The sequence below is a fragment of the Schistocerca serialis genome, chromosome 1, assembly GCF_023864345.2.
Source record: "Schistocerca serialis cubense isolate TAMUIC-IGC-003099 chromosome 1, iqSchSeri2.2, whole genome shotgun sequence".
Classification (NCBI taxonomy): Eukaryota; Metazoa; Arthropoda; class Insecta; order Orthoptera; family Acrididae; genus Schistocerca; species Schistocerca serialis.
In genome coordinates, this window is record NC_064638.1 from 291104913 (window position 1) to 291119898 (window position 14986).

General features: G+C 44.8%; 1 protein-coding gene across 4 annotated transcripts in view; it reads left to right on the forward strand.

Annotated features, from left to right (window-relative positions):
* LOC126468704 (synaptosomal-associated protein 25) overlaps positions 1-14986 on the forward strand; it is a 411734-nt gene that overhangs the window by 379581 nt on the left and 17167 nt on the right. For all 4 annotated transcript variants that reach the window (XM_050096572.1, XM_050096571.1, XM_050096573.1 and 1 more), the window contains 2 exons: positions 13436-13553; positions 14736-14864. In XM_050096572.1, the coding sequence (XP_049952529.1) occupies positions 13436-13553; positions 14736-14864 (247 nt within the window). The remainder of the gene's footprint in view (positions 1-13435; positions 13554-14735; positions 14865-14986) is intronic.

Genomic DNA, 14986 nt, shown 5'->3' on the forward strand with positions numbered 1-14986 from the left:
AACCTTCCAGGAATTTCTGACCTCCAGCCTTGCATCTCAATCCTTCTTAAAAAACCTTAATCCTACACCCAACATCACCACTGTTGAAGCCCAGGCTATCCGTGATCTGAAGGCTGACCGATCCATCGTCATTCTTCCGGCGGACAAGGGTTCCACGACCGTGGTACTTGATCGTCGGGAGTATGTGGCTGAGGGACTGCGTCAGCTTTCAGACAACACCACATACAAAGTTTGCCAAGGTAACCCCATTCCCGATGTCCAGGCAGAGCTTCAAGGAATCCTCAGTTCCTTAGGCCCCCTGCAAAACCTTTCACCTGACTCCATCAACCTCCTGACCCCACCGACACCCCGCACCCCTACCTTCTACCTTCTTCCTAAAATCCACAAACCCAATCATCCCGGCCGCCCCATTGTAGCTGGTTACCAAGCCCCCACAGAACGTATCTCTGCCTACGTAGATCAACACCTTCAACCCATTACATGCAGTCTCCCATCCTTCATCAAGGACACCAACCACTTCCTTGAACGTCTGGAATCCTTACCCAATCTGTTACCCCCGGAAACCATCCTTGTAACCATTGATGCCACGTCCTTATACACAAATATTCCGCACGTCCAGGGCCTCGCTGCGATGGAGCATTTCCTTTCACGCCGATCACCTGCCACCCTACCTAAAACCTCTTTCCTCATTACCTTAGCCAGCTTCATCCTGACCCACAACTTCTTCACTTTTGAAGGCCAGACATACCAACAATTAAAGGGAACAGCCATGGGTACCAGGATGGCCCCCTCGTACGCCAACCTATTCATGGGTCGCTTAGAGGAAGCCTTCTTGGTTACCCAAGTCTGCCAACCCAAAGTTTGGTACAGATTTATTGATGACATCTTCATGACCTGGACTCACAGTGAAGAAGAACTCCAGAATTTCCTCTCCAACCTCAACTCCTTTGGTTCCATCAGATTCACCTGGTCCTACTCCAAATCCCATGCCACTTTCCTTGACGTTGACCTCCACCTGTCCAATGGCCAACTTCACACGTCCGTCCACATCAAACCCACCAACAAGCAGCAGTACCTCCATTATGACAGCTGCCACCCATTCCACATCAAACGGTCGCTTCCCTACAGCCTAAGTCTTCGTGGCAAACGAATCTGCTCCAGTCCGGAATCCCTGAATCATTACACCAACAACCTGAAAACAGCTTTCGCATCCCGCAACTACCCTCCCGACCTGGTACAGAAGCAAATAACCAGAGCCACTTCCTCGTCCCCTCAAACCCAGAATCCCCCACAGAAGAACCACAAAAGTGCCCCACTTGTGACAGGATACTTTCCGGGACTGGACCAGACTCTGAATGTGGCTCTCCAGCAGGGATACGACTTCCTCAAATCCTGCCCTGAAATGAGATCCATCCTTCATGAAATCCTCCCCACTCCGCCAAGAGTGTCTTTCCGCCGTCCACCTAACCTTCGTAACCTGTTAGTTCATCCCTATGAAATCCCCAAACCACCTTCCCTACCCTCTGGCTCCTATCCTTGTAACCGCCCCCGATGCAAAACCTGTCCCATGCACCCTCCCACCACCACCTACTCCAGTCCTGTAACCCGGAAGGTGTACACAATCAAAGGCAGAGCCACGTGTGAAAGCACCCACGTGATTTACCAACTGACCTGCCTACACTGTGATGCATTCTATGTGGGAATGACCAGCAACAAACTGTCCATTCGCATGAATGGACACAGGCAGACAGTGTTTGTTGGTAATGAGGATCACCCTGTGGCTAAACATGCCTTGGTGCACAGCCAGCACGTCTTGGCACAGTGTTACACCGTCCGGGTTATCTGGATACTTCCCACCAACACCAACCTATCCGAACTCCGAAGATGGGACCTTGCCCTTCAGTATATCCTCTCTTCTCGTCATCCGCCAGGCCTCAATCTCCGCTAATTTCAAGTTGCCGCCACTCATACCTCACCTGTCTTTCAACAACTTCTTTGCCTCTACACTTCTGCCTCGACTGACATCTCTGCCCAAACTCTTTGTCTTTAAATATGTCTGCTTGTGTCTGTATGTGTGGATGGATATGTGCGTGTGTGCGAGTGTATACCTGTCCTTTTTTCCCCCTAAGGTAAGTCTTTCCGCTCCCGGGATTGGAATGACTCCTTACCCTCTCCCTTAAAACCCACTTCCTTTCGTGTTCCCCTCTCCTTCCCTCTTTCCTGATGAGGCAACATTTTGTTGCGAAAGCTTGAATTTTGTGTGTATGTTTGTGTTTGTTTGTGTGTCTATCGACCTGCCAGCGCTTTTGTTCGGTAAGTCACCTCATCTTTGTTTTTATATATAATTTTTCCCACGTGGAATGTTTCCTTCTATTATATTGATATGATATTTAGTAATATGCATAAAGAATAATCATCAGTACAAAGTTTGCATGTAGATAAACTTCATAATCAAGCTTAAGATGGCTTTCACATCATCATTTTGATACAGTCAGTAAGGCATGGGGCACTAATTACGTTGCCAAATCATACAAATCAGCTACTGTTCCAAAATTACTGTTAGTTTTGTTGCTAACTTTATGTCCATAGTGATATTTATATTTGCTATAAATTGCAGAAATACTTTGTTAAAAAGTCTGGGCTAGGTGAGTTAGAAGAGGATTTGGCATTTATTAGATTTGAGAAAAGTGTCTTACTACATAGCTTTTGACTGCTATGTGAGCTTCCTTTGTGCCATTTATTCTATTATGCTCAGCTACGATGTACATGTGACTACTCCTGCTCTGGCTTTGTCACAGCCCATGCTGTAACACATTGTACAATTCTTGGTATCACAAGTACTTGTCCGTGATGTGTTGCACGTATCAAAATTAGATGTGTTCAGAGATGCTTCAGGGACTTCGTTGTCAGTTTTAACAGATGGGTTGTCTGGACACACAAATTTAGCTGTATTCATAACCAAACCACCTGCTTAGAGACAGCTTTTGGTTTCTGAATCATAGTTAGTGATTGTGTTAAGTCTTCACTTATGAGCATGACGTCAATACACCTTCCGTTATTAGGGTAAACAACTTCATAAATATAGTAATCCCTTTAGGAACTCGTTAGTTGATTGAGAACTTGTCAGTTCATAGGTCTTCACTTATTCTGACTGTGTTGCCTATTCACAAATTCTGTTTCAGATTGATAATGGCATTCCTAGGGCATTCATGATTATCCTTATTTCCATTGAACCAATTTCTATACAAATTTCGTATCTATGCAAACACTTTATTCTATGGTCCTTTCAAGGGGGAGGTTGCGTAACCTTTATGAAATTCTGCTTGTTCAACTGCCAGTGGAAATGCAGTTGTTCAGTGAATGAGTCAGTTGGTTGGTTAATATTTTTGTCAGAAGCTTGCAAAGATGTGCTAGAAGACTTAGGGGAAGGTAATTCTCATAATTTTCTGTCACCTCCTCGACTATTGCTATCGTGTCTGTATTTTTCCTGATGTTAGATGTCTTCCCAGCCTAAATACATTTGTTTATGGGTGTCACTAGTGTCTTAATAGATTTTTCCCTCCAAGTTTCATCATTTTGCTTGTTAATTTTCTGTTCATGAACCCTTCTTTTTTTCCTATCTCTCTCATCACTGCTTCAGATATTTCTTCAGTTTTGTTATTCAAAGATGGGGGATCCTTCAGGTTTTGTGTCCATACACAAAGAATATAGTGTATGGCAGAAATAACCAACAGTGCAAACTAATATCTAGCTGAACTGTGACAATCTGCCGTTTCATTTTCTCAATATATTTTACTTAGATCTTTTGGGATTTGAAAAATTTTCATGTTTTGGTTGTTAAATTTCGTCATGTCATTTGGTATTTCTTTCTAGATTATCTTGTTAACAGGTTAAGGCATAGCTGTATCTCCCTCACAATATTACACTTTAATATCTGTAATAAACAGCTCATGAGTACCCTACACAGACAGATTGCGCTCTCTCTCTCTCTCTCTCTCTCTCTCTCTCTCTCTCTCTCTCTCTCTCTCTCTCGTCTATTTGATACTGTTCATACACAGATCAGTATGTGGAAAAAACCCTAATAACTGAGCTACATGGGCAATCTGGTAAATGTGTTTTCATTTTTGTTACTGCATGTTGGGCTGCCCCTACACGCGCACACACACACACACACACACACACACACACACACTTGTAAATGAAATGTATTGTTGTCACATCATTTTCATTACTGGCATTTAATTTTGTATGGTATTTTTGCTGTGCAACTTTCTTTTTATAAGAAAATAACACATTATCTTTATTCCTAAAAGTTCATTACAGTGTTAACCACACTTCACTCGTACATTGATTTCTTTGGTTTTCATTATGCTTTTTTGTTTTGACATGCCATTATTTTTACTATTCAACTGTTGACTGGTGTAAAAATTAAGTTTCACTTTGTTGATTAATTACTTCATATGCCTAATATGCTGCCAATGTAATGTAGTCAGAAACAGAAAACGCACAACAAGAAAACGGCAGGATTGGTACATCACATTTAAAAAACTCAATAAAATTACATAAACAATTGTAAACACTAGAATAGATGATCAGTGAAGGAGGATCAATTTCCAAAACTTTGTGTAGAAAACTAGCTCAAATCAGTCCAGAGCAATAACAAGACCATTTGATAGGAGACCAAAAGCATCAAACTTCCTCACTCATACACACAAATTAATATTGCCAAGTAATACTGTTCACCAATCTTCATGTACGAAAAACAAAATGTTGTCCCCCAGTTAGAGTAAGAATCAAATGCAATAGGCGCGAATTTATTAGAATCATAAAGTGGGTGTGAATGGTTGTCTGTCGCATGTTAATAGAAGGGACAATTGCAGAGTAGCACATATTGAGGACATATTCTGATTTGTAAGCAGGCTTCCTCCAATAGCAACTAAAAACACTGAATTCTATTCTACACAATAATACAAACACCAGAACGAGTTCAGAACAGATATTCTTCTAGAACTGTGGAAAGAAGACCGTAACAGATACAATCAAGTGTGAGATAAAAAGGAACGAAGAAAATTTCTGAAGTATCTGTAGTCAAAGTTGGTAAACTTTGGTTAATATGTTGGAAAAAAGTAATAAATATACACAGCACCCAGAAAAACATGAAAATTACTTCCATTGAAGAAAGCAAAAACAGTGGTTAGAAATTTTAAAAACAAAATTTATTTTTCAAGCCCCTGTGAGAAACAGCATACCCAGTGACAAAAGAGGTGGAAATTACTTTCGCAAGGAATGTGATAAAGTAATACAGGAGTTGTGGTGATGGAAATAACAATCCATGGTAACTTGGGTTGTTATATTTAAAGCAATATGATGTCAGTACAGAGACATACAAGCTCCATGAACAGTATGAACTCATAATATGGGGAAAGAGGGAGAATCCTATTGGGGTGAAAGGTGACCACACTGTGGCTGTTAGATTGGCCAGGTTAAATGAGAAACTATAGATGACCTTGTGATTCAAATGCAAGTGCATTTCACAGTAAAATAATTTGCTATTTTATGCAATATTGGCAATGTACAAAGAGTGCACATCAGACATACTGGGCAGCTGATGATGTGGTATTCTCCACAAACTTGGCTCAGATATTTCATGACAAAATTGTCTATAGAAATTGCATGGAATTTATACACAACTTCTGTGATTATCTTCAATACTTTCATGTCCGTCATAAGAATGTTTTGCCTCCTGCAAGCTCTTCTTTGAGTGAGATGGACCTGATGTGTGAATTCATGTAGACATATGTACCTGACCATCATTTGTTTCACTTGTACACACCTATTAATTGACTTGGAGACTACAGAAATGTTACATGTTGTTTGTGGTTGTGTCACACAAGTTCTGCATAAGTAGTTAAAATATAAGAGGTAAAACTAATGGCCTATTAATTACTGGCTGCAGAAATTGCAGGGGTTGGGCAAAAATATGGAAACATCACAAGAAATGCTTAAATATATATTTAGATGCTAGTCAAGCATGCAGTGTGTCCTGTTCTCATCATGAACTGCAGCTGTGATGTCCTCAATACATTGCAAGTGTCTGTCATAATCAGAACAGTGTTCCATGAAGTTGGGAGTGCATTATGTCAGTGCTAAGAGATTTTCAATGTGACTAAAGGTAGCCAAAGCATTGTGTGCTTGAAGAGGCATCATATTGAAGATTTATACCACATGTAGGGAACGTGGAAAAAATCAGCTCACACAATATGGGTGAAAGTGTGTGTGTGTGTGTGTGTGTGTGTGTGTGTGTGTGTGTGTTGAAAGATAGTGACAAACAGCTATTGAAGAGGACCGTTACAAAAAAATAAGAGGACAGCAGTGCAAAATTACTGCAAAAATGGAATATCGCACTTATGAACCCTGTCAGCACCAAAACAAGTGTGTGTGTGTGTGTGTGTGTGTGTGTGTGTGTGTGTGTGTGTGTGTGTGTGTGTGGTTTGAGGTTTTCGGGCGCTAAACAGCGTGGTCATCAGCGCCCAAACGCATAGAAACTGGAACACATACAGTGAAGGGACGAAGACGGACAGCGAACAAGGAGAACAGCTAAAAGATACAGACCTGACGCAGTTACAAATCCTCACATACAGAGGCAAAACAAGAGGAGAAGAAACGCACTAAAAAAGGAAAGGAAACACAAGGAAAAGAGAACAGAAATCGAAGTGAAACAAGTAGGTAATCGTGACTGGTGAACCTCTTACCTAAAGCCTGGGAGAACCAGTCACCCAGCAGCACATTAAAATCCTCTCCCTAAAATCCGAGGCAACAAATTGGACAGGACACAAAACCATAAGACCTTAACCACAGTCGTTGCGTCGTCTTGCAAAATAGAGGGCAAATCCGGTGGCAAGGAAACCACCGCCCTCTGGTCAGAGAATAAAGGACAGTCAAGTAAAATGTGGCGGACAGTAATCTGGACGCCACAAGCACTGCAGATTGGGGGGTCCTCCCGCCGGATTAAAAAACCGTGCGTTAAGGGACTGTGCCCGATGCGGAGGCGGGTGAGGAGAACCTCATCCCGCCTGCATGACTGGTAGGACGTACGCCATGGCCGCGTGGTGGCCTTGACCAGACGCAGCTTATTTTCACCGACTGCCAGCCACTCCTCTTCCCATTGACGCATAACACGAGAACGCAAAAGGGAGGTAACAGCATGGAGGGGGGCGGCACATTCAACAACGTGAGGGAGGGAACATGCATCTTTGGCAGCCACATCCGCCAGTTCGTTTCCCCTAATACCCACGTGCCCCGGCACCCAGCAGAAAGAAACCTCCTTCCCCTGCCGTTGCAGGTGGAGTAGGGCATCATGGATGTTCTGGACGACCGTATCCGCTGGGTACAAGTGTTGCATGGTCTGAAGGGCACTCAGGGAGTCAGAACAGATGAGAAACTTAAGACTGGGAACACATCTCGTCTGCTCCAATGCCCGCAAGATCGCAAACAATTCGGCATCAGAGATGGTAAATGCCGCAGGAAGCCGTAACTTGACGACTCGATCAGGGAAAACAACGGTAAATGCCGCAGGAAGCCGTAACTTGACGACTCGATCAGGGAAAACAACAGCACAACCAACAGAGTCCCCCTGTTTAGAGCCATCCGTAAATACTGGTACATGCTCGGCATGCTGGTTTAAAATATCGTAAAATAAGGAGGTAAAAACAAACGCAGGAGTGCCCCTCCTCCGGTACTCTGACAAGTCTAAAAGGACGCTGGGCCTCTGGAGCAACCAGGGAGGCAGGCGGGTAAAACCCTGGAGTTGGGGTGCCACACGCTCCACACCAAGGGACTCAAGCAAATGCTTGGCACGAATCCCAAATGGTAAATGGTCTCGTTGCCCTTGGACGACTGGAGAAGAGACGTTCCATAGGCGGTCGGGCAACAGTAGGGTATGCAGGGGAGGTAGGACAGGCAAGGAATTGACACACTCGTCGCACCATGAGGAGTTTCCGCCGGATGGCGAGCGGCGGTTCCCCTGCCTCAGCACACAGGCTGGGGATGGGACTCGTACGGAAGGCACCAGTAGCCAGCCTGATACCCTCATGGTGTACTGCGTCAAGAATCTTCAGATACGAAGGCCTCGCTGACCCATACACAGTGCATCCATAGTCAAGACGCGACCGGACGAAAGCCCTATAAAACTGCAGCAGACGCGCCCGATCTGCTCCCCAGGACCGATGGCTCAAACACTTCAAAATATTCAGCGCCTTCAGGGCCCGCACCTTGAGGTCTTTAAGGTGCGGCAACCACGACAACTTGGAATCAAAAGTGAGGCCCAAGAACCTCACAGTGTCTCTAAAAGGAAGAATGGTGCCCCTCAGACGCAATTCAGGGGAGGTAAAAGAACGTCGAGAACGATTAAAATGAACACACACACATTTGTCTGCAGAAAAGGTAAAACCCGTCTTCGCAGTCCATGCCTCTAATCGCTTTATCGTAAGCTGCAGCTGCCAACTAGCAGTGACAAGACTGGAGGAAGAACAGAAAACAGCAAAATCGTCCACGAACAAGGAGCACTGGGCAGGACTCCGGATAGTGGACGCAATACTGTTAATGGCGACGGCAAAGAGGGTGACACTTAAAACGCTTCCCTGAGGAACACCATTCTCCTGCACGTACAAATCAGATAGCACATTACCAACCCGATATCGAAAGAGGCGGCGGGAAAGAAAGGACCGAATGAAGATGGGGAGATGGCCATGAAAGCCCCACTGATGGAGTTGATTGAGGATAAGGCGGCGCCAAGTAGTGTCATACGCCTTATTAATGTCAAAGAATACACCTAGACAATGCTGGTTACATAAGAAGGCCTGCTGGATGGCCGCCTCAAGCAGGGTCAAGTTGTCTATAGTTGAACGACATCTCCAAAAGCCACACTGAGAGTGGCTAAGGAGCTGCCTGGTCTCGAGCAGCCAAACCAGGCGACGGTTGACCATGCGTTCCAATGTCTTCCCGACACAGCTCGTCAAAGCAATACTCCGATAACTACTGGGATGCAATCGGTCCTTTCCCGGTTTGAGGAGGGGAACCAAAATCGCCTCCCTCCACGAGTCAGGGAACGTGCCGGATGACCATATCATATTAAAACAATTCAGGAGTACTTCCTTGGATGGCAGCAACAAGTGCTGCAGCATGCTGTACAGGATTTGATCATCACCTGGCGCAGTATCATGAGCCACAGACAGCACCGAATCCAGTTCCCACATTGTGAAGGGGCAATTGTAGGGTTCAGAATTTGGAGACCGGAAGTCCAAGTGATCCCTCTCGATGGCAGTGCGGTAGCGGCAGAAATCTGGATCACAGTTAATAGTGGCAGTAGATTCGGCAAAATGCATGGCCAGTGTCTGGGCAATGTCTCTCAGCGCTGTGAGTAGACTACCCTGATGCAGCAATGCCGTGACAGGTAGTTGGCTGTGTCTCCCGGAGATCCTCCTGATGGCTTCCCACACTTTTGTAGAACTAGTGGAGCGGGAGATGGAGTTCAGGAACGATTGCCATGACCGTCGTTTGCTCTCTTTAATCACTCGCCGCGCCTTGGCCCTTGCCACCCGAAAGGCCGCTAGATTGTCAGCTGAGGGACGGCACTTGAAGCGGCGCGGAGCTGCACGGCGGGCTCGGATGGCTGAGCGGCACTCAGTGGTCCACCAAGGGACAAGGCGCCTCTTGGGATGACTTGAGGACCGTGGGATCGACAATTCAGCAGCATGGGAGATCACGGCTGTAACGTGGTCGACCCATTCGTGGACGCTGGCACGGTGTTCCAAAACAGCTAAATCGCTGAAAAGTGTCCAGTCAGCTCTGCAGAGGTTCCACCTGGGCGGCACTGGTAATGCCACAGTCTCATCCAGGAGGCGAATCCAAAGGGGGAAGTGGTCACTAGAATGGAGGTCAGCGGCAACCTCCCACAGAGCAGAATCCGCGAGTGCTGGAGAGCAAAAGGAAAGGTCAATAGCTGTCGATGACCCAGAAGCAGTACAAAAATGAGTGGGAGCACCAGAGTTCTTCGGATGCCATGAGGCTTTCCAGAATGCGACCCCTGGGGCAAGTAGTCGTAGAGCCCCATAAGACATTATGAGCATTGAAGTCCTCCAGAAGGAGAAATGGGCGGGGGAGTTGGGTAATAAGGTCTGCGAGAGCCTCAGAGTCTCTGGCGTCCTGAGGCGGTAAGTAAACGGAACAGATTGTGAGCCTCTGCCCCACAAGAAGGTCAACTGCAACTGCTTGCAAGTCCGTAACGAGAGGGAGCTCAGATGAGTGGTGCATGTCATGGACAAAAACCGCAACACCACCCTTTGCCCTTTCCCCCATCAGATCATCTTTTCGATACACGGTATAGCCCCGTAAAGAAGGAGCATCAGTGGCCCGGAAATGTGTCTCTTGGGAGACATAAGCACAAGGCGCGCTCTCGTACAAGGAGTTGTAATTCGGCCACATGCGTCCTGAACCCATTCAGGTTCCACTGTAATATGGGAGCCAGTGATCAGGGTGGCTGAATTTTCACCCTGCCCCTGTGCTTTGGAGGAGAGCCCGTACTGGCCGGAGATTTATTCCGGGGTGAGAAGATCGCCCCCGGTCGACATCAATGTCCATCAGCTCCGATGGCGACCCAAGGGAGATGTCAGATAGTACGATGGCATCGTCATCGGACTGACCCTGACTAGTCTCCTCAGGTGGCAAAACCTTCACCGTCGGCGTCTTCGTCTTGGGGGGCTTAGAATGCAGAACCTTGTCAACAGTTGGAGCTTTACTCGCCTGGGCAGAAGGTGCAGGAAGTACCCCAATGTCAGCAACCACGGCCTTGTCCGACGTTGTGGGTAGAGCTGCAGGGTGCAAAACAACCGCAGCAGCACAAGTGCACTGGCAAACGCAGGTATTAGTGCTGACACTAGCAACCTCCGTTTGTGTAGCAACAGTGGCCAACTGTACCGGTTTGTGCAGAGTGGAAGCGAAAGATGTTGTAAACACAGGAGGCTGCATGGCCTTAAAGAGCTTCTTGGCCTCACCATAGGGGATGCGCTTAGATGTTTTGATCTCCTGTATCTTCTGTCCCTCGAGATAGATGGGGCAGACCCGGCTCCAGACAGGGTGACTCCCAGAGCAATTCATGCACTTCACAGGCGATGAACAATCGGCTCCTTCATGGGCAGGCTGACCACATTTACCACAAGTGGCTATCCCATTGCACCCCAACGTAGTATGCCCAAAGTGCTGACATTTAAAACAGCGCATTGGATTGGGGAAATATGGCCGTACTGGCAAACGTAAGAAACCCGCTTTAACATGCTCTGGGAGTCTCGGGCGATTGAACGTGAGAATAAACGAGTCAGATTTGACTAGGTCCCCATCGACTCGTTTCATAATATGTTGCACGTCGACAATACCTTCGTCAGCCCACTCAGATTTCAACTCGTCCTTGGGGATATCCACCAAGTCCCTACATGTCACAACACCCTTACTATAGTTCGAAGTGGAGTGGAGCTCGGTCTCGATAGCGTACTCTCCGAGACAGGTTGCTTTCCTAAGAGAAGTGACTTGACGGGAACTAGAAATTTCAACTAACAGAGTCCCATTGCACAGACGCTTCACAGATTTCAGTGTTCCTGCAATTCCCTCAAGACCCTTGTGCATGTAAAAGGGAGAAACTCTCTCAAAGCTACCTTCCTTCCGTTTGACAATCAAAAACACATTCTGGATATCAGCATGTGCTCTGTTACGACAGTCTGATAAATCTCTAGTAACACCAGGCGCTGGAGGACTCGCAGCACGAAGTCGCTTTTTCGATTGGGTGTGTTTTCCTACCAGTGGCCCACCCAATCCACTGGTAGGGGGAAACGTAGAGGTCGAAGGGTCCATTGTGGTCCCACGAGCAGCTAGGGAACTAAAGGTCCACTCAGACAGAGCCCCGCGTGCCTGAGTAAGCCTTATACAACTGGGGTGCGGCAGGTGCCCCAGAGGTTGCCCGCTTGCGACTGTTCCACCCCAACAGCCATGCATCTTATAGGCGCGCAGCACACCATAAGATTGAGGGGTTTTTATAGAGGTTTACCTTCCTCGCAATCCAAGCGGTCAAGTCAAGATTACCATTCCCCACAGCATACAACATTCCACCGCTGCGCCATGCGGTGGTCGCTGAAGCATGTCCGGGGTTTACGGTGACAGGAGACTGGCAGCGCTGACCAGTCCCCAGCTCAGGACCCCGGGGTCGCCAAGCCCGTACTCAGCAAATGAATGCTGAGCCCCTGGGGGGAGCACCAAAACAACACAAAGGGAATTCCATAAGCTGGCAATTTCAGGGCGAGTTGCAATTTCAAAACCACACATCAGTGGTGCACACGCTCGTAACAGGAAAGTATGATGTTAAAGCCATTAAACCTTAATTTCACAACAATGGATAAAAATCATTTGGTTGAGTTCCACACTGTTTCCTACTTCTGGTACAGTTTTTCCCCAAAGTAAAACATGGTGGCGGTTTGATGGTGATTTGGGCAGCCATATCATTGTATTATATGGGCCTCATGGGCACTCTGCAAGCTATGTTACTGACAAGCATTATGTGACCACTTGTCTTATTAGGTCCATCCCGTGATACAGTGTTTGTTCCCCAATGGTGGTGCTATGTTCAGAGATGGCAGGGACCTAGTTCATTCAGCTCATATCATCCAGGAATGGTTTTTTTGGGTGCAAGGATTAATTGCCACATCCTCCCTGGCCACCATAGTCTCCATACTTCAATATTATTGCACCTTTGTGGCCTGCTTTGGAAAGAAGGTTGTGTGATCGCTCTACTACTCAATCATTACCTGAACTTCCCTCTAGTTTGCAGTAACAATAGTATAGCAGTGCCTTGAAAACCATTCAGGGCCTGTACTTATCCATTCTGAGGTGACTGGAAGCTATTTTGAATGCCATTAGGTTTTCTACACCGTATTTGACATGGTAATGTGTTGTGTATTTGCGGTTCCATATTTTTGTTCACCCCTGTATACTAAAGAACACTCGCTAATATAAGATGGGTATCATGGCAGTGCAATCTTCATAAACTACTAAATAGCTTTGATGTGTAGATGATAAGCTTTTGGCCTTATTTTATCATAACTCTAAAATATTCAAATAAGGAATTAAAGCCTCTGTAAAAAGTAGGCCTACACCATCACCCTCGTAGCCACTGGTGCATTTTATACTAATTATTAACTATTCATTAAAAGTGCTGTAGACCCATTGTGGCTATCATCTAAGATACTGGAATGTTTTGCTATTTAGGAAATAGAATAAATAAGCAATACATAAAGTAAAGAAACATTATGAAGTCAGTTATGCCACTGAATAAAATTTATTCCCATGTTAATTTCAAACCTGTTTAAATTAATGGCCATAAAATTTGCTACAGAGCAACTGGACCGCATTGAGGAGGGGATGGACCAGATCAATGCTGATATGCGAGAAGCAGAAAAGAATCTCACAGGCATGGAAAAATGTTGTGGTCTTTGTGTGTTACCATGCAATAAGTAAGTAATAGTAAATGTGAAACCAAAAGTGAAATTTTTCTTATACAAACATTCAATATTTTAGCTGTAAGTATAGCCTGGAACATGTAATTATTTTTTAATAAATAAAGAATAGCACTGTTAGATTCTGCAGTCCAATGTTAATGAAGCAAAATCTTTCTTCCATCTTTCCAGATGATCTGCTAGAGCATTCAGCTGTATCTAGTAATGATATAGACTTGAAATATTCTGCTTGGGTGTCATTATTAGGTTAATAATATTTGTAGTACATTATAGACTTCTAAGCTATAAAATTCCATCCACAGATTTCTATATGTCTGTCCAAACCAAACTGCCAAAAAGTTTCTAGAATAACACAACTAGTGCAGACATAGAGGATGCATTGTACAAACCAACTGAAGATATAAGAACTTAGGATTTAATATATGAAACCTGCTATCCTGTATGAACCTGTGACTGCATGTTTCATATATTACCTTTTTGTGACCATCGGGACATGTGTACCACATAAAAATTCATTTCCCTGCATTTACAGGGTTATGAAAGTTCCACATCTGTGTTGTGCCACGATCTAATATTGAATGTATCAACTGTTTAGAGCCAATAGGCTCACTGTTTAGCCCCTAATGTGCAAGATATTGTTTGATTGTTTCAGTTGTGCATTGTGTGCCTTCTGTTTTGGCAGTTTTATGTAATGTTTTTTCCTGTGAGCAAGATATAAGCTCAGTACAGGTATTTATCTCTCTTACACGATTTGCAACCACTCATATTTAATAGATCGAGGCTTTTATGTGTATGATACCTGAGTTGTTCAAAGTACTCTATGGGCAACTGATTTGGTCAGCCTGATGGACATCAGAGGATGCAGTCAAATAGCTAAATAGGTGATAACATAATATAAATATGAACATCATAAATAAAGACAGCTGAGTGAAATATTTCAAACATATCTTGTAAGAAGTTTGTTATTGTCAAATTTGATCTTTTTTTTGAGAAAATTTAGTTTTGGTGTACATACTTTGCTTAATTTTGTTGGTTACTCAGAATACAGTTCTAGCCAAAATATTTAAGAATATTAGTGTGTTACAATGCGTACCTTAAACAGACCATAAATTTGTGCATTTTGGCTGCTGGAGGAGAGTTCTAACTGAGTAAATCACTATTTGTTGTTCTGTTTTGTAGGTCTGCATCTTTCAAAGAAGATGAAGGTACCTGGAAAGGAAATGATGATGGCAAAGTAGTCAACAACCAGCCACAGCGGGTCATGGATGACCGAAATGGTCTTGGTCCACAAGGCGGTTACATTGCAAAGTAAGAACAGAAATATATTGGGATTTGGTTAAGTTGTATTACTTTTATATTTGCATTAGTACTTTGCTTAATCAGTGAGCTATCAAGAAAAATAATGAGTGATCCTTTAAACAAGGCCAAGA